Raw genomic sequence first — 26,781 nt, 5'->3', positions numbered from 1 at the left:
ATTAAATTGATCATTAATTAAATATATTATTTAAAAAAGCATTCAAATATGATTTGAAAATCTTAGTTTAAATATCTTTTTCATCTTTGAGACATATATATATTTATTTGTAATTAATTCCGAATCTTATACACATACATAATATTGTTATTAATTTATAGATTAATTATTACATTTTTTTCTAAATTTATCGCTGCGTGAAAATATTAATCTCGGATATTAGAAGCGAATTGGTTTTTCAAATTAAGCCGATTTAGAATAAATGGGGAATACGTCGATCGTATGTCACGGTGACGATGTATTCGCAAAACATCGGGAGACGGCTGTCGGGTCGTGCAAAGCTGTGACACGACGTGAAAAGCAGAATCGTAGGGCAACGACGAGGCGAAACGTGTGTGATCGAAAAGTAGGACGCAGCCCACGCGGCGGAAACAACCGGGCCGAGCCACGGATGAGAGTTCGAGACCATCGATCCCGCTACTTGCGGGGGGTTGTAAGGTCGTTAAACTCCGCAGTATACCTATGTATCTCTTTCGCCGCATCGCCGTGTTTCTCCCGTATTATTCCTATTGATGGTCCCATCGGGAGAGAAAGAAAAAGAAAGAGAGATTTGATACGGCCACCCACGCAAATACTTAATTCCGTGCGACTGCAATCCCATCAGATTTATCGTTGTCATGATTGCGGATTTTCTTTAATTAGATAGCCCACTGCCACTCGGTGATAGCAGGGAAACGGCACAAAAAGAAAGGCAATTTTAAGGCTTAACGAACAGCCTTTGTTATATTCTACGAGATGATAATACATTCAACCATGTGACAAAAAATCGCATGCATGAATCTCTCATTAATTTGTTTTTTTTTTTATTTACAAATTATATTGCCTGTACGCGCGTGTGACAAATTATTAACTAATAATAATACTCTGCGTTATTTTCTTCAGCATATTTTGGATGATTAAACCGAGAGTCGATGAGCTTTTAGTTCTGATCGCTAAAAACCGACTATCTCTATTAGCATCCCTCTCTTCTCTTCCCGGTCGATTTTGCGATAAATCTAAAACACAATGCTTCGAAAATTGTTTATTCGAGAGAGTTCTTCTCGTCATGAATCGATGCGATGTTTACGTAACTTCTCATTTCAAACGCGACTTGAACAATAGTAAGAGTATTTGCTCGATAGTCCGAAGAGGGTAGCCAAAGAATAGATATAGCAAGAAGGGTGCAATTCCCGAATACTGATCGGAACAACACGTGATTGTGCAAAGTACACGGGAATTAAGGGTGGTAGGCCTGGCATCAGGTCGATAAGTCGTCCACCCCTTAAGGTTCAGAAAGTCGGTGGCCTGCCGGTGCCGGGGATGCGAGGGTGCACGAGAGAGGAGGACTGGGAGAGGGTAGAAGCAAGTGTACCCCGCTTGGTGCGGCGGTTACGGCCGGCACGACATCGGCAATGCGGCAGCCGACCGGCGTTTAATGTCGCTCTATCCGTCGGCCAGTCGTTGCACCTGGCACCATTCGCTGGCGAACATACATCTATACATCAGGTGGAACGGGGCGGCGATATTAAGGACGCCGCGGTCGCTCTCCGCGTAACACGGTTTCGAGATCGGGCACACACGATGGCAATATCGATGGCTCTCGCGCTAACGAAGATAAAGACCGACGGTGAACGATTGTTATACGTAGCGTTATCTGTAGCACGCTACTTCACAGGGAGGACTACGATAACGAAGAGATAGCGATAAGAACGAAACCGAAAGCATAAAAAAGCATTTAATTCTTCTTACAATTAGTGCTATATAGATATATATATATATCGTTCAAATGTGTCTTGTTTTTTTTCTTAATTTTTTTTAAATTTGTAATATTCTCATATTATCGTTCATGTAATACTTTCGTATAATAATCCGTTCCCCGGTTAATCCAGCCAGTAACTAGCGATTAATTTTGTTATCTCTCATCCGGACGGTGCCTGTGCAAACGCTGTGCATACATCTAGCTTAATTCGTTAAACTAATCTATTTTGCGCTGAAACCGCTAATTTTAATGGAATCTAAATATATATTCATTCTCTCGGAATGTAAGCGTATGCGATAATGCGTAATTGTGCATAGACAGAGATATCTCCTTTACGCTATTCGCGGAAATGCGCGCTTTGATTTATTCACTGTCACTCTGTAGACAAATGATGCGATTGTCGACGATTTTGTGTGGCCACCGCTCTATTTTCCGAGATCTCACGCAACCTTTTATATTGCTCCTTCCTTTACCTCTCTGTTTTCGCTCGTGAATAATTTATAAGATTCCAGCGTATTGATTCGTATTACTGCTTTGGCGATTTGAAATTTATGATATCTAACAGCACGGAAAAATTTTATGTTTAAAAGGGAGAATTTTCTTCCAAGAAAATATCATAGTTTCCTTAGCCAAAAAAATATTTTAATATTATTTAAGAAAATTATGAATTATTACCGATAAATTTTGTCTTCTCTTCTGTATAAACACACATATTTTACTAATAGTAATTATTAATATCAACGATATGTATAATCGAAACAAAATCATTGACCTATAAATATGGTTAGCAATTAAGCTGCGGAAACTATGGCGCGTAAAAGTATATAACAGATTTATCAGATATATTGCGAGAGAGGTGAGAATGGGCGATCGTAAAAAAGAAGACAGAGGCAACAATTAAAACTACGAGCAAGTCGTAAAAGGTGAAACTCGTTAACATTAAAGCCGTTCGTGCCAATGACTTTTTATCCATTCAATGTTAAAGCGAGCATGCTTCCTGTCCCATTTTTCATCCTCGGCTTTCTCGTTTTCATCTTCGTATCTGTCTACAGAGATGTCCTCTTGAAGTAATAGAGAATATCGATTATGTGGACCCTTAGCGCTTCGTAACCACACACTGCGAGTACGCTATACTGTTCAGATAATTCACCGACACTGACGATTTTCCCATACTTATAACGAGGATGTTCTCTTAAGTTGTATTAAGAAAAGAAAATATCCCCCTTATCCCTCCTCCCGGGTGATCAGTCATTGTCACGCGGTAAGCTTTTGTTTTAACAGGGTGATGAACTGCGCTGATCTTTGTTTGAAAGATTCAATAATCGAACTTTCTTTATATATGCAGCGCACGAGGTTGGAATAATTTATACTAGACGCGTATACATGGAGTACTGAGATTACGTAAAATTTCTCTTATCGATAAATAATATGACAACTTTATCGATGTTTATAAATATTTAGTACGCATTCTCAGAGTGTTACAATTTGTCACGCGCGTATGTTGATTTATATAAACACTTTAAAAACTACTACATCATGTATTTGTAGCAATAAAACTATATGTTTATCTAGCGAGTTATATTTTATTGTATATCTATATATATAATCATTAAAAACATTTATACCAATTAATATTGTGATTCGTTTTTGAGGATAAAAGTGATACGCTGTGAATATAAGCAGACGGATGGTTTTCCAATTTTAATTTAATTCATAATTCATTTATTACATATACGAATGCCGCGAAGCATATAATAACGAACGCGCCTAATTTGCATACATATTTCCGAGATAGATCACAAGACGTAATAGTATAACCCGGTTATTCGCGAACGGTCAATGATTTCTCGGCTACTCGGAAAATAGAAACGATTGGATTAGTTCCAGAAAATATTTTATCGTATCGAATTGGAATCGCGTTATAATGGCACTTTGTCTAGTTAAATGGAGAGCTTCGATTGGCGTTACGGAATTGACTTACGGAATTCTTCAATGGATCGTATATATTTCTGCAAAATACGTTGTGCTTGTGTACGCGACGATGAAATTCATAATTCATAATTCTATTCAATACGGACGTGGGAATTTTGCTGAGGACGCGTATGCGAATATCACGAGCCGTGTCTGAAATGCTTCTTACGTCTTAATATATCCCAATATCGTTTTGATGAATAATTTCACTACAATTTACTTTATATATTCGCAGGTTCGTGCGCTTAACAGCGCGGTGGAGCGGCCTCAATGCCGGTCAGGAAGGGCCTCCTCGCTCCACAGAATACTTTCTTGGATACCATCGCGACTCGTTTCGATGGAACCCGTAAGTTCTTTTTTTACTATTCTATTGTATGTATATTCGTACGTCAGTCCGCGAAAAAATTTAAATGGCCATTTATTAGCTCCCTCTTTTTCTCTTTTTATTAATTTTTTAATTTATTAAATGAAGGACACAATCTGTACATTTTACTGCGTAAATAATACGCGCTGTAATTTGTCTTTATAAATTGTGAGAAAGTTTTATTTGTAAAATTCTTTTTAAAAATCGAGGAACGGTAAGCGAAAGCTTCGCGAAAACGCCAACGTCGTCCCTTATTTCGTTTTAGCTTTAATCCCCATATACGAGGGGTGCGCTCCCCTATGTTCTCTTCGCATGTTGCTAGGGATACAAACAACGATATTCAGAACGCCACGTCTCGATTTCCACTTCTATTGATGTGCAAAAACGAGATATAATATAATGAGATATAAAATTTACAAGATTATTAATATATTGTGTAGTGTTACACCTTCTTATTCATAAACAGCAACGTTAAAATAGAGCGATTCAATTCATCGATGTTTACTCGCTTCATTCATTAAAGTTTCGCCCAAGTTTGCCTAAATCAATGTCCTCGTATCGCATAGTTTCCCTTAACGCCTCGATGCGTGCACCGGCATTAAACTGCGGAGACATTAACGATGCGAAACGCATAGGATGTTGATGTCGATGGGCTAAAGGTAGTGTAGCATCATGATGATAACACGTTGCCTGCATACGTTGGATGTGTGAATGAAAGTAAATTCTCTCGAAACACCAAAAATTTTTTATTTATTAGAAAACCACACAAGATTTTATATTTAAAGTTTGAACAACATAAATGGACCGCAAAATGTAATAATTTTTCCGAATTCCGAAATTTTTGTCGATAATGGTAGATGCGACAATATTGTCTGATTTGAGAAAATTAATTTTCTAAAGATTATCCATGTAGGTTTGTGTGCCGATACAACGTGACGTTCCTGCACGTGATTGATCGTACCCTCTTCACCCCAAACACTTTAATTATCTCTTGCAAATCTTCACTCGATTTCTATCCTATCCTGTGCAGCCACAAGTTAGTTAACACCTAACTTTTGGTCAAGTTGTACCGAAACCAATATATAAACTTTGGACCTACCAGCTACGAGAGGAATCCAATTATAGGAAGAAGGCGGTGGATCGCCAACATCGTCATCTTAAGCGAATTACAGTTAGAGTTGCATCTTTAATAAGTATCAGCGTCGTATTTTTTCCTCTGTTTATCGAAACACCAAAAATTTTTTATTTATTAGAAAACCACACAAGATTTTATATTTAAAGTTTGAACAACATAAATGGACCGCAAAATGTAATAATTTTTCCGAATTCCGAAATTTTTGTCGATAATGGTAGATGCGACAATATTGTCTGATTTGAGAAAATTAATTTTCTAAAGATTATCCATGTAGGTTTGTGTGCCGATACAACGTGACGTTCCTGCACGTGATTGATCGTACCCTCTTCACCCCAAACACTTTAATTATCTCTTGCAAATCTTCACTCGATTTCTATCCTATCCTGTGCAGCCACAAGTTAGTTAACACCTAACTTTTGGTCAAGTTGTACCGAAACCAATATATAAACTTTGGACCTACCAGCTACGAGAGGAATCCAATTATAGGAAGAAGGCGGTGGATCGCCAACATCGTCATCTTAAGCGAATTACAGTTAGAGTTGCATCTTTAATAAGTATCAGCGTCGTATTTTTTCCTCTGTTTATGATACCGAGAAATCCTGCTGACATTTTTACGTAAGATTGCACGTTTAATGTATTCAATTTGTCATAGCATAATTGTATCCCCTGTAATTAACGTTCTCTCCTCATCTTATCAATTTATTTATCTCTCTCTCTCTTTTATATATTCTTATATACTCTTTATTCCGTATTTTTTTTATTCTTCCTAAATTATTCCAAACATATCTAAGTTAATATATGCATTCTGACCGATTTTATTACTTTTTGGTATGAGAGATTACTCCTCTTTGCGAAACTGAAAATGTTTCTCGTCACGTTTTCTCTTTCGATTGTTATATCGACGCATTATATGCACGCTCCACGGACAACCCCTCGCTCGGCGAACACGTGATAAAACTTTGCGACCATCGACCTTGCGTTTTACCATGCGTCCGCCGGTAAAGCATATAATATTAATCCTACATCGGCGCCACGAAATGACGCGACCGAATCGATTCTATTTCAAAAGTTGCATATTTGCCTTCTAATCTTTATAAAGTACTTACACAAAAAAGCGAGATACATCTCGTATGCTGTTAAAATATGTCATTATTAATGTATCATATAACTTACGAAGCCAAAATTTTTTTATGTGCGACAAATGGCATTATAATAAAGAGACACATTTTATATACGATGTATATTCGAAATATATATTGTGTCACAATATATATATTAGGTAAAACTTTCTGCATGAAAGAAACAAAAAAAAATAGTGTATTATATTAATATTACCACACTATACACACAGACATACACATACGTATATTATGCATCCGTGCATATATCAATTGTAAAATCTGGATATTTATTATTTATCTAATTATTACGATCTATAAATATACGCGTCTTTATACGAAACATATATGTATTTTGTACTAAAAACTTTTTGTACGTAAAATTATTATTATTATTATATCCATTATGTCAGATTGTCCTGATGGTTTGACTTTAACTGTTATAATTTTTGATTTAAATGTATAGGACGCGGAATATCGCAAATATAATTTTAAATTATTGTATAAATTAAATTAATTGTGCATTATCGCATTGTCAAAGAAAGAAGCTGCCCGTGTTTTTCCGAAAATTCGATAAATATTCGATAAATTTCGGCTGACACAATTGTGACAGTTACTATTTTTATTTCACTCTATAACTTCCGATATGATATAGTTCAAATAACGGTGAAATTTTTATTTGATTGATTTTTAACACTCAATTGATGTATATGGGAAGGCATCGTAAAACGAGGGTTTTTTATTCCAACATTTCGAGGCTTCTACTGTTAAACTAGTTTTTTTTTTCTCAAATATTTTGTACTCAAAATTACAATATTTATCGCGAAAGCGTACAATTCTTTGTAAATATGCTAGTAATTTTTCTAATTTTAGTAATGGCTAGATGAGAGACGTACAAACTTCGTATAAAATATTATAAATATAATATTTACACGCGTTTATACATATGTGGTATTCATTTACTATGTACACAAATGTAACGTGAAATATAAATTTCCAATAACTAGGGCGCATCACATAATGCTCTCGACTTGAAAATCGTTTTAAAGACGCACGGGAATTCGAACATCATAAAGGAGATAGGTGCACAAACGGACGCAAAGCGCGAGCCAATATCTCGGTCGGTTTCCAGCTTCTAGTTGTATTCGGTGGTGCTCGGGTCATGTATCCGTTTCGAATTGCTATCGTAGCTGTCACAATGTTTGAACGTTTGAGCATTGCACGGCATTGAGGTACTTGCAAAGCGAATTTCGAACTATGTATTATTTTGTGTTATCAAAAAGTTTTGTTCATACCCTGCTACATGTATATGTACAACATCGCGATGATAATTTTGAAGGCTTTGTGTATCGTGTCTCTATATATTCAAAGTGTCGCTTTAACACGTTAATTGCTACGATCACTTACATTTCTCGTGACATGAGACGGGTTGTATCGACAATGTTCGATCAATATTTAACAATAGCTTGAATCACCGTTTAATCTTTTTGCATTTAAAGTACCACTGTATGTTTTTTCGAGTAATGATTTTAAGAATAAAGAGATTTTAAGAATGAAAGTAATTAGTGGAAAATTATCTAAACGGATTACATTGCAGTCTGTGTGTATGTGTGTGTGTGGAGGTGTGTGACAATATAATTCGCATGTCCCGATAATATTTTTCGCAAAATTGTGTTGACAAAATGTCATAATTTTCATGCGTAACCGCCTGATTATTTGTTATGACACATGAATGAAAATATATTTTAACGATGTAACACACATATACACCTATACACATTTATTAAAATCAGTTAAGAAATATCGCATATCAATCAAAACTAAAAACTGCAATATATTTACGTGTGTGCAAAGTTCGTCAAATACTGCTCTTACAAAGTTACGATGTAATTAATTTTTCAACAAAAACTTTACGTTAACAATAAGCTTAATTTATTGTACACGCGTATATTACATTATATCAGCGGTTCGCTGATACAATGTACAACTTTTTTGTGTTGGCGACAATACACTTTTCGATAGATAGGAAGCGCATAAATTAATCTAGGTATCGATCCAAACGACGAAGATAATGAGATGATTACTAAATATGGATAACTTGTATCTTATCGTAAATAATGACGGGCACTGACGCGTGCAAAAAGATAACGATAGAACGATGTACATATCTATCTGCGGTTTTTCTATTGATTGCAATAATAAATAGTTTATTGAAACAATCACGAAAATTATTTGAGATGTAACAACGAAAGAAATCAATCAATCGAATTAATAGAATATAATTTAATTCTAGAAATAATCATTTATATTTTTATGATAAATGATGATTTTAACAAATTCAACAAGATTATTTTTATCATTTGATTATTAAAAAACAAGGTATATAAACAAGATGTTAAATAATTTTTTAATTCATTTATGCTCAAACATTATAACTTTTTATATAATTTTTATAACACAAATATGCATTACTGAGCGTAATTGTAGATATTGAAATTACAAATATAGAACATTCGTATTCAGTCGTCGACAGAAAAAAAATTGGATTAAAATGGGGACACCAGAGATATGGCAAACGAATCGGAGAGTTCTATTTCCCAGAAAAAGAATCCTACAAAATAATGTTACTAAGGGACAAAGTTGGTCACACGGGATTCCATAGGCTTTAGATCTCGTGTTTCCCAAGGTTAATCTCTTGATATCCTCGCCAAGAAGACATTGTGATGCAAAGGGTGAGCTATTATTCCTTGAGGAAAAAAGCGAGGGTATCGAATGAAGAGGTATAGATTGGATGGAAGCTATCTTCTATTTGAAGGATGAAAACAGTTTCGATTCTCGGTTAATAAAAAATATTAATTCTCTATTCTTTTGTCTATCATAAGTTTCGCATTTACGAACGATATTTATAACATATTGTTAACAATAGAAAATATTGGAGATCTTTTATAATTTTTAATGCATAATGAATAGAGAGAAAAATTAAATACATTATATAACATATTAATATTTATATAAAATTATTAAATACTATATTTTTTAGTTTAACATGTTATTAAGCAACAATAATATATGCTAGTAAACTGTAATATTAATAATTTTAACAATTAGTATTAGAAACAATCTAAAATCTTATATTATCCAGTAGAATATCTCTTGAAACGATTATCTTTTTCACTTTGTTCCTTTAAATAGAATCCGTCTTCATTGTATAGTTAAGATTTACGTTGAGATTATATGCAAACATGACTCAAATTTCACTTGATAACAAAATCTCGGATTTTTCTATTTAAAGATTTGCGACGATGCGATGGAAAATGAAAATCGATTTAAACCGCGATACGAAGATAATATTTGACGTGTCTTTTCTCTCCCTCGTATTTGAAATTTTGTGAAGGTAAGATTAAAACCGACGATTCATTGTTCCCCTAGCAGAGATTACCAAGCACTCATAATAAACTCGCGTGAATAATAAATCTTTCTTCCGCCGTTGAAATTACCTTGATAAGCGGAAAATTTGTGCGACAACATCTCTCTTGTATAATCAAGATTTTATCTTCTTGCGGGAAAAATATATTTACCCACATATAACATTTTGTTTAATATTTTAAAAATTGACAGCTAAGACGAATAATATATATTAATATGAAGAATGTATGAAGAAAATATCCCAAACTCAAAAAACTGATATAAATAATTATCTAAATGCTTAATTAAAATTATGATGTTTGACGTGATATTTCTTTACTTATATATGAATCACGAATTGTACGAAATGTAATCATGAATAAAATGTCTAAATAAAAAACGCATTGTTATCGTCGTCTTTTAATTAAATTTGCGGTATATAAATTATATCTCTCTCTTTCTCTTTCTAACTAATTGTAAGAGTTTGGTAATAAATTGTCAAATGTACTTCAGAGACAGCGAGGATGACATTGTTCCGTTTTCGAATTAGTTTGCACTTCACAAACTGCAAACGTGCATCTATGTCACTTACCATCTACGTCTGTAACGTGAATTGTGCATCCACTGTTACATCCCGGAAATAGAAGGATGGAAAACAATAGGGGGATAGTGCTCCTTGGATAGGTCAATAACCGTTCGCGTAATATCGAGAAGGGACTATATGCATATAATATCGACCCGCGGTCTACGCTGATAATGTATTTTAACCTCGCAAGAATATCTCGCGCAAGACTACTTCGTAAACTCGAAAATGAATATTGGTCTAAGTTAGATTGCTTCATAGCAGAAGTTTCGAACGAACTTCATATTTTGGGTACAACAACTAATGACACTATTGTCACCAAGCGGTCACACTTACACATTGTCAATACTTTAAGTTTTAAATATAATAAGTACGTACCTATTTGAGCGTCGCCAATCTCTCCCCCATCTCTTTATGACAGCACAAATTTCCAAGTTTGTACTTTGAATTGTTTTTTTTTTTGACGGGAACGTCTTTTATGCAAATTCAAGGAGAAAGATATTTTATCACTGGTTATAAAACTATCCTTTTAAATTTTATCCTTATTGTTAATTGAACTTATTTATAACTAAATCCGCAAAACGTGACGAGGCTTACATACACAAGGTCATCTACTATCTATACTTTGTATTACTTCTGTGATTCATGATAATCATAATATTATTCCGATTAAATATTGAAATGCAACTGAAACTGGCACTATGTAAAGTAATTATTTATTTAATATTTTTAATTGAATATCACGTATATTTAAATCTATGGATATTCTATGAGCTAAAGACAATATGGAAAACGTGACTGACTCCAACAAATAATAGCAACGAACGTATCGCGTGTTATTCTCTATTTTTATGCTAATTCACCGCTAATTATCTTAAAATCATTGTTGTAATTCAATTTGCATGTAAATTTGCTCTTTATGTTAATAATAATTTGTTCTTTGTCTTCATTTTATTAAATGATTTAATTTGACGCTTTACTTTATAATTTTATAATTTATAATGAATTGTGTATTTATCTTTAAAATTTTTTACAAAAGGTTTTTTTTCACATTACAATAGGCGTTTATAAATTCTAATAAATAATTATTACAAGAGTGTCACAAAATTGACGATTAAAGTGTATAGCTGATACATATTTTTTTATCAATCCAATCTGCAAAATTCGAGATTTTGCAAATATACTGAATTGATGGAGTAATGAAAGGGATAATCATACGTATGCAATTTGAAATAAATTGGAATTTCTGTTTGTAAAATATTCCACTTTATTATTATAAACGTGAAATCGACAACTCTTCAAACTTCAGATTATTTAAACATTAGTTATTAAAGTTTTAAATAATCAATTATTTGTTCTGAAAAATGAAAAAAGCTTACTATTGCTTTGCGTGTTTAATACATCCATTTAGAAATACTAAAAAATTTTATTACGTGGAAAAATCGTATTTGAGTCCTACACGATTCCTCTAAAAATTGTTAATCGAGACCAATTGATAATGCGCGAATGAAAAGCTTCCTCTCGTGAAAAACGATTTGATCGATGCTCTGATACGGAGTAATTAATTATTTCATTTGATGAGCCGTTCTAACTATAACTTACGCAATTTACTCAGAGTTCAAAAGTCCCCCCTTGGGATCTCCGTAATTATTTGGTGTTACTTCTGAAACGATCGGGCTTCAGGGAAACTGCACGCAGACTTTTCCCCGAGCGACTCGTTTGTCCGTAGCACTAATAATCGTTTAGAAGTTTGCAATGGATTTACCATTTACCCAACTTTCAGATTAACATTTCTAATTTTATATTTAAGAAAGAGACAATTCAAATTGTTATGTAAACTAAAAGTTTTATAAAATGATAAAAAATGCATACATATACATAAGTATAAAACCAAAATGCTGATGACACACCAGAAAAAAAATGTATGATGCAAACGTTGCATAGCTGATTATCCAGCTCATTGAACGGTAGCTTTGTCAATGACTCTGACGTCATCGTAATCTCTAAGGGTAAAAGCGATGCTATTTTTTAATATTGGATTTGGCCTTGAAATTCTTTCCTGTTTCCATCATCTTGTGCCGTGCCAAATCACGCCTCCTATTTACGATAAAAAAGTTCATCTTAAATATCAAGATACACGAATATGTGTTTTACGATATTTTATTTATCACGATATTTATTACATACTGGATCTTTTGCCACGTATATTGCGCTTGCTTTGAACATTACATATCTTATGTATTGACGTGAGTCTACACTGAAAATAAACATATTCGCATAACTCGCGAGAGATACAATTTAATTAATATAAATTAATACGCGATGACCGAAAACACGATATAGTTTTGTAAACATGCCCATTTTTCCAAGAGTAAAATTTATTAGTAAAACGAGTTCGTGTCGCACGAATGTGGTAATTGCTACGCCTACGGATGTCAAGACTCAAGAGACCCCAGAATTAACTTTTGCAGGATGACGCGATATATATTCTCCCAAATAAGGCGTCAGTTATACACATTTTTTTTTCCTTTTTGGATTGCAGTTAATGCACACGAGACTTTTCGAACATGCATGAAATATTATTCTTACTAATGCAGGATGCGCATTTTGTATTACACATTTTTGTCGCGCACGAGATTCTGATCCGATTGTAAAAATAAGTCCGGAAACGGTGCCGCATCGTTTGATGTGATTATGACTATCCCTCATGCGATGCGGAAAATGGAAATTAGCACGAATGATGGGGGAAGTTGAATCGTAAAGGGTTAACGACTAAAAATACATCTCTAGGGGAAAACTACGTCCTTTCCTTTGGGGCGCGTTTGATGAAAATGTCAGATTTTTAGGTACACTTTCGCATCGTATAAGCCCTATACGCATGCATTTATACAGCGTATAAGTAAATATATTTCGCAACAGGATTAAGAGAGGATATATGATGCAAAAAAAAAGAATCCAAAATCGAGAATAAAAAACACTTTGGCACGTTATGCAACATATTTTTTCAATATACGTTGTAATGTTGAAAAGAATTTTATATTATATTAAGGGGATTCTATTCAATAAACTAAATGATGATACAAATGTTAAACCATTTCAATATTTTTTTCCATGTCATGAACGAATCATATATTTTCGTTAACGCAATTATAACAATCTATACAATATTGGCGAATAACTTGTATAAGTCTTAAAGCGCACTTTTAATCATATAATTACGATTAATTGCATTCTTTTCTGTTCGCAGACAGCAACTTTGTATTGGGAAATGCGCAGGTTCCGTCGATCTATCCGATTGTCTATTGCTCCGATGGATTCTGCGAGCTGACAGGATTTGCACGAGCGCAAATCATGCAGAAGGGTTGCGCTTGCAAGTTTCTCTACGGGCCGGAAACGAAGGAGGAAGAAAAGGCCATGATCGACAAGAGCCTCGAGAGCAAGACAGAATTGAAAATGGAAGTGGTCTTCTACAAGAAGAACGGTGAGTTTAAGATACATTCCAATCTTCTGGGATGTGAGAGAAGCTATTATTGATAAATGAAGAACATATTATTAACGGGAAAAACGTTCTAATATTATACAGTTTTATATAATATGGATAAAGAATGTAATAATTAGCGGCAAAGGATGCAAAATCTTTAATAATCATACTCTGTATCCAAAGGATATTTCGAACGCGATGAAGGAACATATCGATTTGGGTGATATTAAAGAATCCGATTTTTAAAGAAAACTCGTGATGCAAAACTAAATGAAGTAATCTCGTGTCTGAGCGCCACTGGCACTTTTTACTTTTTTCTCGCGTAACGAGGAAAATCAGTCTACGTTAAAATTAACCGGAATGAGCTTTCCGCAATGTATTTTGTGTCATTACTTTGACCTTATTTATTTCACCAATGATGACTATTAACTAAATTAATTGTAGATTCACGCGAATTTTCGATATTATGCATTACGAAAAGTATGCGTACATTCACGATAATTTTTTTTTTTTTTTAAAGAAAGAGAAAAACACTTTATTATTCTGAACTACCGTTTCTAACTAATTACACGTGTTACATCTACAAAATAAAATAAAAGTAATAGTAAATAAAAGTAATAGTAAATAAAAGTAATAGTAAAGAAAAGCTACAAATGTTTATCGACGAAAACCTAGTTTCCAACGAGAAAAGAATGTCTCACAAATAAAGAATCAAAAGGAATGTGACGGCAATAGGAATCCTCTTCTATATACGACGACATTCCTATTACAGACCACATCGATGCTCACAACATTCGTAATAATTCTATTTGACCGAAAAATATTTAATTAAATGTTTTTTTCCATCGGGTAATTACTGTTTTATATAAAAAAAAATTAATAAAAACAGAAATATGTTGAATATAATAAATATTTCTTTTTTTCGCTTTTTGTAACGCGTTTCACGATTCTTTAAAAGAAAAATATCTGGCTTTAAAAAATTGAATTGACGTAATTCATGAATTTTTTGTGCTGTGTTCCTTTTGTGCAACTCGCGTGTGTTACATTGCACAGTATAGGATACAAATATCAAAACTAATTATCGAAAAGGCTCTCAGTAGCGAGTAATTCATCGTTTCGCATCCCTACGGACGTCTGCTCTAAAATTGATGGTCGACGAGATGATATCATCTCGATTTCGCTTGCTTTCGGTAAACGGTCCCTCTCGGCTTGCAGGAAGTCCATTCGATTGCCTACTCGACATTGTTCCGATAAAAAACGAGAAGGGCGACGTCGTTCTGTTCCTGGCCTCGCACAAAGACATCACGCACACGAAGAATCTTCAGCTCTGTGAGTTGCACGATAGTGGTGAGTTCTAACCATGCTTCGCTGCTAAATAAATCGCAAGTGGATCGATTTTAATGAGGAATGATGCGTTCTCACGATGCGTCGTGCCAAAATATACGACTCGAATTTGCGTCGCAGGACGGGTAGGAATTTGGCCCTTTACGTCTTTCTCTCACCCGTTTTAATGATTCACATTTCGAGCACCGCGATCACGCAACACGCTGCACGAATTGCTATTGCAAGATCGAAGTTTGTGACCGAACATCAGTCAATGATTGGATTGATACACTGAAAAATTCATATTCATTCTTAATCTCACCCTCGTCAAGAGAGTTTTTGTTCCATTGGATTATATCACATTGTCATTAACATGATTGCATTCGAATTGGATTTTTATAAATCAATCGCAAAATTAATTAGATTGTATTAATCGGTAACAAACTTCTCGATATCCACAGAACACAGAGCAATTTACCAATATAAAAATATTATTATACAAATGTTTTATTTATTTTTATTATATATGTTATATGTCGCTTTTTATAAATTTATATATTGAATTTCTCTTGCGCAATGTCACATAGTTACAAGCGTTTTAAGATAACAAAGATCCTGAAAAGGAGATTGTTTTCATCGAGAAACGCTTCCTTAAAATATATTTACATACATTTCTTTTAATTACAATTTTTTTGCAAGATTTTTGTCTTTTAGAACGCTTTGACGTGATTATATACATATTCTCTGCTTCAATAATAGCACAATTTACAATTCCAGACTCGAATGGCAATATCGACCCTGAGGCACCGCCTTCCAATTATGGTAGGAGAAGAAGTCGCGCCGTCCTTTATCAACTGTCAGGTCATTATAAGCAGGACAATAAGCACAAAATTAAGCTAAACAATGTACGTTTATATATCTTTTTTCAAAATTACTACTGCTAGTTTTTTTGCTTTTACAAACAAAAAAGTTCAAATTTCAATGAACGATATACATATGTTTTAATTCATAATGTAATGAGAGTTTTATTACTAGTAATAGCTGTTTGTTATATTTTGCAAGTTAATAATTATTATGTTTACTCACGAATTGAGAGAAAGATTGCTATTATATATTGTATATATAAAAGCTTTTCGATAAATACCAGTATGATAAACTTGTATTTTTCAAAAAATTAGCATTCACCGTAATATTACTTTATTATAAATGTTGGTTTGCATTTAAAATTAAATAATATAAATAAAATTTTTTTGAAAGAGTAAAATAAAATAATTAAATAAATTTTTTTAAAAGAGTGAAATGAGATATAATAAAAATAGTATTGGAATCTAATAGTATTCGCGTATAAAGCCGCGAGAGATTTGATATAATTGAAAATGTTAGAAACTCTTTCTTTTACATTGCATTACGTTATTTTAGACGCTTCTACATTCAACCGAACCGCCTTTACCAGAATACAAAACGTCGGCGATCAAAAAGTCGCAATTTATTCTTAGTCATTACGGTGGTTTCAAATCCTGCTGGGACTGGCTGATCCTCATCGCGACCTTTTACGTGGCAATAATCGTTCCCTATAATGCGAGCTTCATCAACACCGATAGGCCTACCATGGTCAGTGACGTCGTCGTCGAAGCACTCTTCATTATCGGTGAGTATCCCCTACCTCTGATTTTCGATCCTTTCGTGTCCTTTAGACCTCTCTTTATTCCTTCGTCCTATCGAGACTCTCGCTTAAATCCTTTCAAACTCGTTTTGCCAGATAAACGAATTTGCTATTTAAAAAAGATCTTGAAGCTTTTATTCCGATACGCTGATAAAATTGTAAGTCAGTTATTAAGAAATTAATTAGTTTTCCACTTCCAATACCTTTCTCGATTTAACATCGATATATTACGCGAATACACATATACGTATACATATAATATATATATATGCATTATGTAAAATTATAATTGAATAAGAGAAGAAAAACATATATGCCAAATAAATAAACAAATCAAAATCTCTAATATGGTTATCTCACAATAGACATCGATTGCTCTCGTTATTCCGAAATGTTTCCGGAAAGGAAACGAAGAAAAAGTGTTTCTCTCATTCAATTGGCAACACGTGGAACTCGTTAAGCCAAGAGAAGCGATCAGCCACCCTCTTTTTGCTCTATCTTGCGTTATAACTGTAGTGGCTTTCGATTCAATTGTCACGGCAGCCTCTCTCCGACGGGAACATACTGGAAATACATATCTTTGTAACAATTGATTTACATCGCGATATTTGTGAGATACAATTATGATGTTGTTTCCTTTGCCTCACCGACAAACGAAACTCTTCGAATATACTTCCCGTAAAATCCTTTCAATTAGATGACGATATCTGCTAAAGTGATCTAGGTACCGAGAAAGCAACTCACGCGTTTAAGCGTAAATTCAAATCAATTAAGTGTGAACAAGATTGCTCTTACATCTCGATCATATTTAAAAGAAAGTTAACGAAATATGTCAATTAAAAGAAAATTTAATGATGATGAAAAGGAAAGAAGTGCCTTTGCCTTTGGAAAATTGTTTGACAAAATGATATTATATTGCCGATCCTTTGATTACATCTTTTTAATTGTCCGCGATATTGCACTAGTCTGCAGGTTAATTCTGGAATGTTGATGTAAGCTTTTCCGCAATATTAATCGCGGGTACTATATATATGTTGTAAACTTCAATAAATAAATAACACAAGCATTTTCAATATACTCTCTCGCCAGTCCGGTATCGATTTTTAACTGTCAAATAAAATTGCGCTGTCGTAAAATTAAACGAGATAGAAAATTCGCATTAAAAAATTGCCCACATTATAAATCGAAATAAACTTTTTGTATTTATTTTCAATCTGCGCTACAAAATATTTTTAATGGCGGATTTTCCATAACAAGTTTCAGCATATTAGAACTAATATAGAGTCAATGGATAGCGATATTTCGCGTATCGGCGTATAATATGTAAAATATCAATGGTGTGCAACTTTTAAACGAAGTTACTTTGGATAAGTGGACGTGGAACGCAAATTTCGCGGCTAAAATCCAATTTACAAACGGGATTAAAAGGTATTCATCGCACAAAGCCGAAGTTTCGTTCAGCTGCTTAATACGTTTGCGCGAGCAGAAACTCGGCAGGACAACAAGCAAGAGAGAAAGTCAGTTTCTCCTCTTCGGTTGAGATTTAGTTAGAGGGTGTATAGGCACAGATTCCGCATTTACATCTGCTTGCAATTATTGTCACGATTATTGTCACGCCTCGTCGGAATCAATATTTACTGTTCGATGAAAAAGTGTTTTATTGACAATTTTTTATAAACAGATATTTAGTGATACTCTAGGTAAACGAAGAGTCTCATCGAAACGTCATAATTGAAATTTGTTCAGCGACGTTTCAAATTTGTTGTAATTAAAATTATCAAAATGTAAAAGATTTAATTATAAAATGTTTAAACTAAAATCTTATTTAATAGATCTGTCTCGTTTGTCTCTTCTGTATTAATAATTTTCGACATCTCGCATGAATTTATACCATATTCGAATCATAGTACGATATCGGGCATTGTCTCGCGCTTCTGAAAGATTTCGATCATTTCGAAAGATTATATTCATCGAATGTATACTCCATTATTCTTCCACAGATATCCTTTTGAACTTCAGAACAACGTACGTGAGTAGAAAGGGCGAAGTCGTCAGCAATAGCAAAAGCATCGCCGTGAACTACGTGAAAGGCTGGTTCTTTGTTGATCTCGTAGCAGCATTGCCGTTTGATTTTCTCTACGCTTCAGACGTTTACACCAGCGAGGTTGGTATTTTCTCATCCGCTTACAGAGAGATTTATGAGCTAGCCCATTAACTTCTTGCGGAAAGTTGACTTTAACAGAGTAAGTTCTTCTGTAAAATTTAATTTGCAATCTTCTTCGAGAGATTAGTTCTAAAACTTTATAACGCTTCTCAATCATTAATTTAATCTGCGTTTTAATAATAACAGAAGCATGAAGAAATCTAAAATCTAATACATAAAGCAGGAGTGAGGAGGGGGGGGGGGAGGCGGCTTAGTATGTATTATACGTATTCTGATATCAGTTTTGTGGTAATTACCAATTTCAAATTTCCGCTAGGCATGGACCCAACGAAGAGAGGCTGAGCTAATTAATTTTGCCCATGCGTAATAGAAAATCGATACCTTATATATATCAGGATTAATTATCAGATCTTTAATTGATATTTTGCGTGTGTGTTTGTATCAGAATTAATTATTAGATGTTAATAAAATTATTTCTAATATGAGATATCGACTATATGTTACACATTTTTTCTTTATCGATTTTTGTTACAGGACACAGCACACAGTAATATTCATTTAGTGAAGCTCACAAGATTACTGAGACTCGCGCGTCTATTACAAAAGATGGATAGATATTCGCAATATAGCGCGGTAATATTAACGATGCTTATGCTTTTTTTCATTCTGGTCGCGCATTGGTTAGCTTGTATCTGGTATGTCATCGCCGAGAAGGAGAGATTGCGAAACGATAAAGATTGGGACCTAGGTGAGTTTTCTAAAAAACAATTTTAATATATTACTTAAAATAATCGCAAAATTGTATATATATATATGTGTCTGTGTGTGTGTGTGTGTGTGTGTGTGTGTGTATATATACGCGGCATTTATACGGAGAGCCATATAATTTTTACGAGAAATGTGCAACACGCTGTACATGAAAGTAATTAGATTGCCTTCGAGGGCAAGCACGCGCCTTATATATCGAAACAATAATCTGAAAGTGGCCTTTGTGATCTATAGGAATTGTACCACAATATCTACTACTATCTTGAGAAAGTATATCTATACATATATGGATTTGTAACCATAGAAATGATTATATCGATGCGAAAGCTCATGCATAAAATTTGTAGAGGGATTGTTTCTCGATATTTGTTGAGACAACTTTCTACGGAAGAATTACGTCTCATAACAAAAATAGGAATAGGAAAATATACATTCTTAAAAAAAATGACAAACTTTAATTTTGTATCTTATAAAAATAAATATATAATAGAAGATTATACGAATTGATATTTATACATTCAAATAATGTTTTTATCAAATTATATAAAAATATGTTAGTTAGTATTTTATAAATGGTATAGAGATATGACTTTTCAAAAATCGTATATTAGAGATTAAACTAAAACATCGAAATTGTCATTATTATAATTATAATCTGTTCTAGGCTGGATACATACTTTAGCTGAGAGGTTGAAAATATCTGTACAAAACGTTACGCATACAGAGAGCTATATAACGGCATTATATTTCACTTGTAGTAGTTTAACTTCCGTAGGGTTCGGAAATGTTTCGGCTAATACATTCTCGGAAAAATTCTTTTCTATTTGCACAATGCTGATTGGTGGTAAGTCTTATTTTATTAATATAATGAACTCATCTAATATCGTTAATATTGAAATTAACACGTTATTTATACATATAATGTATTGATGCATCGATGACAAAGTATTGCAAATTTTACCATACTCTAATTAATTAAAAATTGATTAAAATTGATCTGTATTCTCGGTATCTGGATGGCACATGTACATATATGTAGATCGCTTGATTTTATGAACATTAAATATATTTAATTACATTGCGTACGATTTGTGTTGCAGCTCTAATGCATGCCGTGGTATTCGGTAATGTTACTGCAATCATTCAAAGAATGTACTCTAGAAGATCCCTATATCAAACAAAGTTACGAGATCTTAAAGACTTTCTAATCTTACATCAGATCCCGGAAGAGCTCAAACAGCGAATGCAGGATTACTTTCAGACCATATGGTCGCTAAATCACGGTATTGATATACACGAGGTAAAAATCTGCTCTTTTTTGGTCAGATCTTTTCATTCAATTAAAATGTTATAATATATATCGAAATAAATTTTAAGGAGTTATATTATTATATACTACCATAAAAGGTAATTTAAAATTTGTTACGGTAATTGCTTATTATATCATAAAACAAAATAACTCTTGTGCAGACCCTTAAACAATTTCCCGAGGAGTTGCGAGGAGATGTTTCGATGCATCTTCATCGTGAGATTTTAAGTTTACCGATATTCGAAACCGCCGCTCAAGGATGTTTAAAGCTACTCTCGCTCCATATTAGAAACAACTTTTGCGCCCCCGGCGAATTTCTCATCCACAAAGGCGATGCACTTTCGTACATCTATTATCTGTGTAACGGATCCATGGAGGTTGTGCAAAATGACATGGTTGTCGCAATTTTAGGTAAATTCTAGTGAGCATAAATCAATATACCGCGTTTAATAATTATAATTAATTTGTTATAATTAATTCTTCTCATAGTTAATAGTCGTCGCTTTACCGTCAAATAATTGATAATGCTTGAATTTGACAAATTTTATATTACAATATAATTTCAAAATCAAATTAAGATTTTTTAAATCAGTTCGCAATTTGATGCATATAATTATTTTGCGAACAGATTTTATCGATATTCTTTTTTTTTTTTTTTTTAAGGAAAGGGCGATTTGGTGGGTTGCGATATAAACGTTCATCTGCAATACGGAAATAACGGCGGAGGCACGACCGGAACTGGTTCAGTTGACGTTGTAGTAAAATCCAGCTGCGACGTCAAAGCGCTAACATATTGTGATCTAAAGTCTATACACATGCAAGGATTAGTCGACGTTCTCCGAATGTACCCCGAATATCAGTCGGAGTTTGCGCATGATATACAACACGATCTAACATATAATTTGCGCGAAGGATACGAGGCAGAGGTAATTAGCTCTATGTACTTTCATAAAAAAATAGAAAATTGCTAAAGGCATCAAATATTACTATCAGTTACTAAAAGCGGAGAAAATTAGTATATTTAGAGAAAAACGGTTTTTTATGATATATTTAAACATTGGAGAAAATATTCTTTATTTTCTTCTTTCGATTTTATGTAGGAGAAAAAAAATTGTGCCTATATTGAATAAGTGGACAAATGTGTTTTGATATTGATATATTTGAAAGAGTATGTACTGTATATGTGTGTGTGTTGTTGTTGTAAATTCTATCTAACAATTGAATTTACCAGTCATGTTGTCGTCGGAATTTTAGCAGGAATCCGATGTGAACGGCCCGTCATTGACACTGCCCTCCATCAGCGAGGATGACGAGAATGTAGTCGAGGAAGGTGAAACCTCCCCTTTATCACCACCGAACAAATCACCACTTCACACATCTTCGAGTCCGCGACATGCCAAGTTCAGGTAAGCCTATATCTAAATTAAGGAAAGTATTGTCAAGATCGTATATATATAGAGAGAGTTTTCTTATAAAATATGAAAAAGCTAAAAAAGGAAAAGTACGTTAAGTAAACGACAGCAGGAGGTAAAAAACTTCAATGTCGTAAAAAACATGAAATAATGGATAGACGTGAGAGTGCAGGAAAAAAGTTAATCTAGCAATTTCCGAACTTTTTTTGTTTATTTTCCCCTTCTTCCGGCTAAACATCTTTTTTGCATCAATCTACTTTTTTAAGAAAGGAGTAATATAGCTAAAATATAAAAGAATATATATTAAATCCTTTTTTTTCTTGGTGGGTTGCGATATAAACGTTCATCTGCAATACGGAAATAACGGCGGAGGCACGACCGGAACTGGTTCAGTTGACGTTGTAGTAAAATCCAGCTGCGACGTCAAAGCGCTAACATATTGTGATCTAAAGTCTATACACATGCAAGGATTAGTCGACGTTCTCCGAATGTACCCCGAATATCAGTCGGAGTTTGCGCATGATATACAACACGATCTAACATATAATTTGCGCGAAGGATACGAGGCAGAGGTAATTAGCTCTATGTACTTTCATAAAAAAATAGAAAATTGCTAAAGGCATCAAATATTACTATCAGTTACTAAAAGCGGAGAAAATTAGTATATTTAGAGAAAAACGGTTTTTTATGATATATTTAAACATTGGAGAAAATATTCTTTATTTTCTTCTTTCGATTTTATGTAGGAGAAAAAAAATTGTGCCTATATTGAATAAGTGGACAAATGTGTTTTGATATTGATATATTTGAAAGAGTATGTACTGTATATGTGTGTGTGTTGTTGTTGTAAATTCTATCTAACAATTGAATTTACCAGTCATGTTGTCGTCGGAATTTTAGCAGGAATCCGATGTGAACGGCCCGTCATTGACACTGCCCTCCATCAGCGAGGATGACGAGAATGTAGTCGAGGAAGGTGAAACCTCCCCTTTATCACCACCGAACAAATCACCACTTCACACATCTTCGAGTCCGCGACATGCCAAGTTCAGGTAAGCCTATATCTAAATTAAGGAAAGTATTGTCAAGATCGTATATATATAGAGAGAGTTTTCTTATAAAATATGAAAAAGCTAAAAAAGGAAAAGTACGTTAAGTAAACGACAGCAGGAGGTAAAAAACTTCAATGTCGTAAAAAACTTGAAATAATGGATAGACGTGAGAGTGCAGGAAAAAAGTTAATCTAGCAATTTCCGAACTTTTTTTGTTTATTTTCCCCTTCTTCCGGCTAAACATCTTTTTTGCATCAATCTACTTTTTTAAGAAAGGAGTAATATAGCTAAAATATAAAAGAATATATATTAAATCCTTTTTTTTCCTTTACATATTGTAGAATATATATGTAATATATTTCAAAAATTACCCCTTTTATGTTCTATTCTGAAATATTCTGAATAAGTAGCATAAGTAGCAATAGCAAGATAAAAACGAGATATAAGGAAAAAACATCTCGAATTGCATGACGCTTTCGCAATTTATCTATATCCTTTTCGAAGAAAAAGACCCTCAGTTATAGGATAACACGATTTTCCGCTCGGACAACTGTGAAATATCCCAAAGTCGCGTCCTCTCAATCCGGCTTTTCAGATACCGGTGGTATCGATAAATTGTAGCAGAATGTAATCCACTTTGAAAATTCCTTACTTTTGGAATTCTCGCACCGTGATTTCGATGCCATCTCGAACGCGCTCTCAATATTTCGAATCTGATATTCGCACAATGAACAAAATTAATTGTGTTTGGTATATCAGGGAGGATTATAGGGATGGAAGACGAGCGGGGAGGGGTGTCCTGGTACGAGGAGGAAGGACAGCGCAGGTGATTGCACAGGAATCTATGGAGGAGCACATTCGAGGATCGGTCGAGAGATTAGATAATCAGTTTTCCACGTTGCATCAAGACGTTGCGACGCTCAGTTGCGAGGTATTTTATACACAGATACCTTATAACGTTATATACATTACTTTAATCCGACGCAAATGCATTACGGCGAATGTGAAATTGTTTTACTCAACAACTACCGACACTTCTCAATCTCTTCCGAGACTTCCTGACTTTGAATAAATAAATTAATTAAAAGTAATTGAGACTCGGAAAAATTTATTTGATAGAATCGAATTTCTAGTTCAATTCCACTTGAATTAATTCAACTTCTCCGGATTATACGATTCAACAAAACAACTTCAAGAAAAAGAATAATCTTTCTTTAATACTCAACATGATCTTGAACTTTGAAATGCTCTCACTATTTTTGGAAAATTTAAAGTTAAAATTGTATTTAAAAAAGTTATTTTAACGTCATTTATTATACTATAAGGGACGTGCTAGAAAACTTTTATCGTTTCTCTCCAAAACTAAATATATTATTAATACTTTTAAGCCTCAAAAGAAACTTATTACAAAGATTAAAATTGCTCTCTTTTTGAGGAAAAAGTGATTTCTTATATGAAACTATATTATCCAAGAGAGAAAGAGAAAAAAAAGAGGAAGAGAGAGAGAGAGAGAGAAAAGGACTCATCAGTCGCGAGATTAAAGATGCGCATTGTGGATAATTTATTTGATAGAATCGAATTTCTAGTTCAATTCCACTTGAATTAATTCAACTTCTCCGGATTATACGATTCAACAAAACAACTTCAAGAAAAAGAATAATCTTTCTTTAATACTCAACATGATCTTGAACTTTGAAATGCTCTCACTATTTTTGGAAAATTTAAAGTTAAAATTGTATTTAAAAAAGTTATTTTAACGTCATTTATTATACTATAAGGGACGTGCTAGAAAACTTTTATCGTTTCTCTCCAAAACTAAATATATTATTAATACTTTTAAGCCTCAAAAGAAACTTATTACAAAGATTAAAATTGCTCTCTTTTTGAGGAAAAAGTGATTTCTTATATGAAACTATATTATCCAAGAGAGAAAGAGAAAAAAAAAGAGGAAGAGAGAGAGAGAGAGAGAGAAAAGGACTCATCAGTCGCGAGATTAAAGATGCGCATTGTGGATCGACAGGTGCGCAACGCTATTCAAGCATTGCAGATGCTCGCCTGCTCACCCCAGAGTAATCCGAATCTGCCAACGCCGGCGGCGAGCCACGGCAGCGGGGTTCTCGCGAGGAGCTCATCACATCCCCCAGACGCCATTTGTTGGAATCCACCGGCGAGATTGATCGACATGTCGACGCAGACGGATTGGCCGGTCGACTTGTTCGAGACATGGGTGCGCGCAAACCCCCGCAGGGCTCTGAAAGCCCTCGGTCTCGATCCGAACGTCGTCCTGAGGCTACCTCCACCGTCGCCTACGCCGTCGCCGTCCTCGCCTCCGCCGCCACCCTACGAGCCCTTATCACCCTTGACGAGCTCGCCCCAACAATCTTCCCAAAAACCCTCGCGATCTCTGACGACAGGTAATTATATCATGAGCGTTATACGGGAGGGAGGGGGAGGGGATTCATATGTTAATGCTATGGGCGTTTGTAGACAGAACAAATTTAAGGGAGCGCACTAGGGTTTTATTAAAACAATGGCTTGATACGTATAAAAAATTTCTCTTTAGTTTAAAAAAAAGACAATCATTTTTTTTTAACGATATACGCATGATATACGTGGAAGAAAAAAAGCTTCTTAGACGGAATACATATATACATATAACAGAGAGAGAAAGAAAGATACGTCTTATCATAGAGGAGACTAATCATTCGTACGATTCCGCGAATTCATTTTTCAACCTTTCCGCGAAAAGAATTTTCTTCGAAGGAGAAAATACTCCCCTGAGTTTTCCCCATATTGCGAAAAGATACATTTTTCTGAAAACAGAGAGACCCGTTGCGGGGAAAGTTGCGTATATTTTCATTAGAAGCACCTTCGTAAAGGGTTGCGCGGATGGTGGATTTGAACCTCCGAAGGGAAACCTCGTAAAGGGGATACCTTTCACCTTAGCTTCCTACACGGGATATCCCTTCGCATACGAGTTACTCATATCAGTTCAAGCATATGTTTCTCTAGTGGATACTTACATGTTTTTCCTGTGGCAAAGAAAATTTCTATATGAGAAACAACCGTCTCGTATGTATATATATATGTATGTATATATATATAAAAAAGGGTCACTGGACCCAAGTTACTTTTTTTTTTGTTTTGATCGATATTACTTGCTCTCAAAATATGTGACTTTTTTTTAACACTCTGTACACACACACACACACACACACATATATATATATATATA

General features: G+C 34.1%; 1 protein-coding gene across 1 annotated transcript in view; it reads left to right on the top strand.

Moving 5' to 3' along the window:
- Positions 1-4,002: 4,002 nt before the first annotated feature.
- The window catches only part of LOC115232801 (potassium voltage-gated channel subfamily H member 8), a 27,467-nt gene continuing 4,688 nt past the window's right edge, over positions 4,003-26,781 (top strand). The window contains exons 1-14 of the mRNA XM_029802907.1: positions 4,003-4,115; positions 13,622-13,855; positions 15,071-15,202; positions 15,956-16,083; positions 16,598-16,826; positions 18,842-19,005; positions 19,540-19,753; positions 20,438-20,617; positions 20,874-21,073; positions 21,244-21,493; positions 21,746-22,008; positions 22,337-22,488; positions 24,306-24,477; positions 25,567-25,960. Of these exons, the coding sequence (XP_029658767.1) occupies positions 4,040-4,115; positions 13,622-13,855; positions 15,071-15,202; positions 15,956-16,083; positions 16,598-16,826; positions 18,842-19,005; positions 19,540-19,753; positions 20,438-20,617; positions 20,874-21,073; positions 21,244-21,493; positions 21,746-22,008; positions 22,337-22,488; positions 24,306-24,477; positions 25,567-25,960 (2,788 nt within the window). The 5' untranslated portion in view covers positions 4,003-4,039. The remainder of the gene's footprint in view (positions 4,116-13,621; positions 13,856-15,070; positions 15,203-15,955; positions 16,084-16,597; positions 16,827-18,841; positions 19,006-19,539; positions 19,754-20,437; positions 20,618-20,873; positions 21,074-21,243; positions 21,494-21,745; positions 22,009-22,336; positions 22,489-24,305; positions 24,478-25,566; positions 25,961-26,781) is intronic.

This window comes from Formica exsecta, unplaced genomic scaffold (assembly GCF_003651465.1).
Source record: "Formica exsecta isolate Colony F162 unplaced genomic scaffold, ASM365146v1 scaffold15, whole genome shotgun sequence".
In the NCBI taxonomy this organism is placed as follows: Eukaryota; Metazoa; Arthropoda; class Insecta; order Hymenoptera; family Formicidae; genus Formica; species Formica exsecta.
This window is presented reverse-complemented; position numbering and strand designations above follow the sequence as displayed.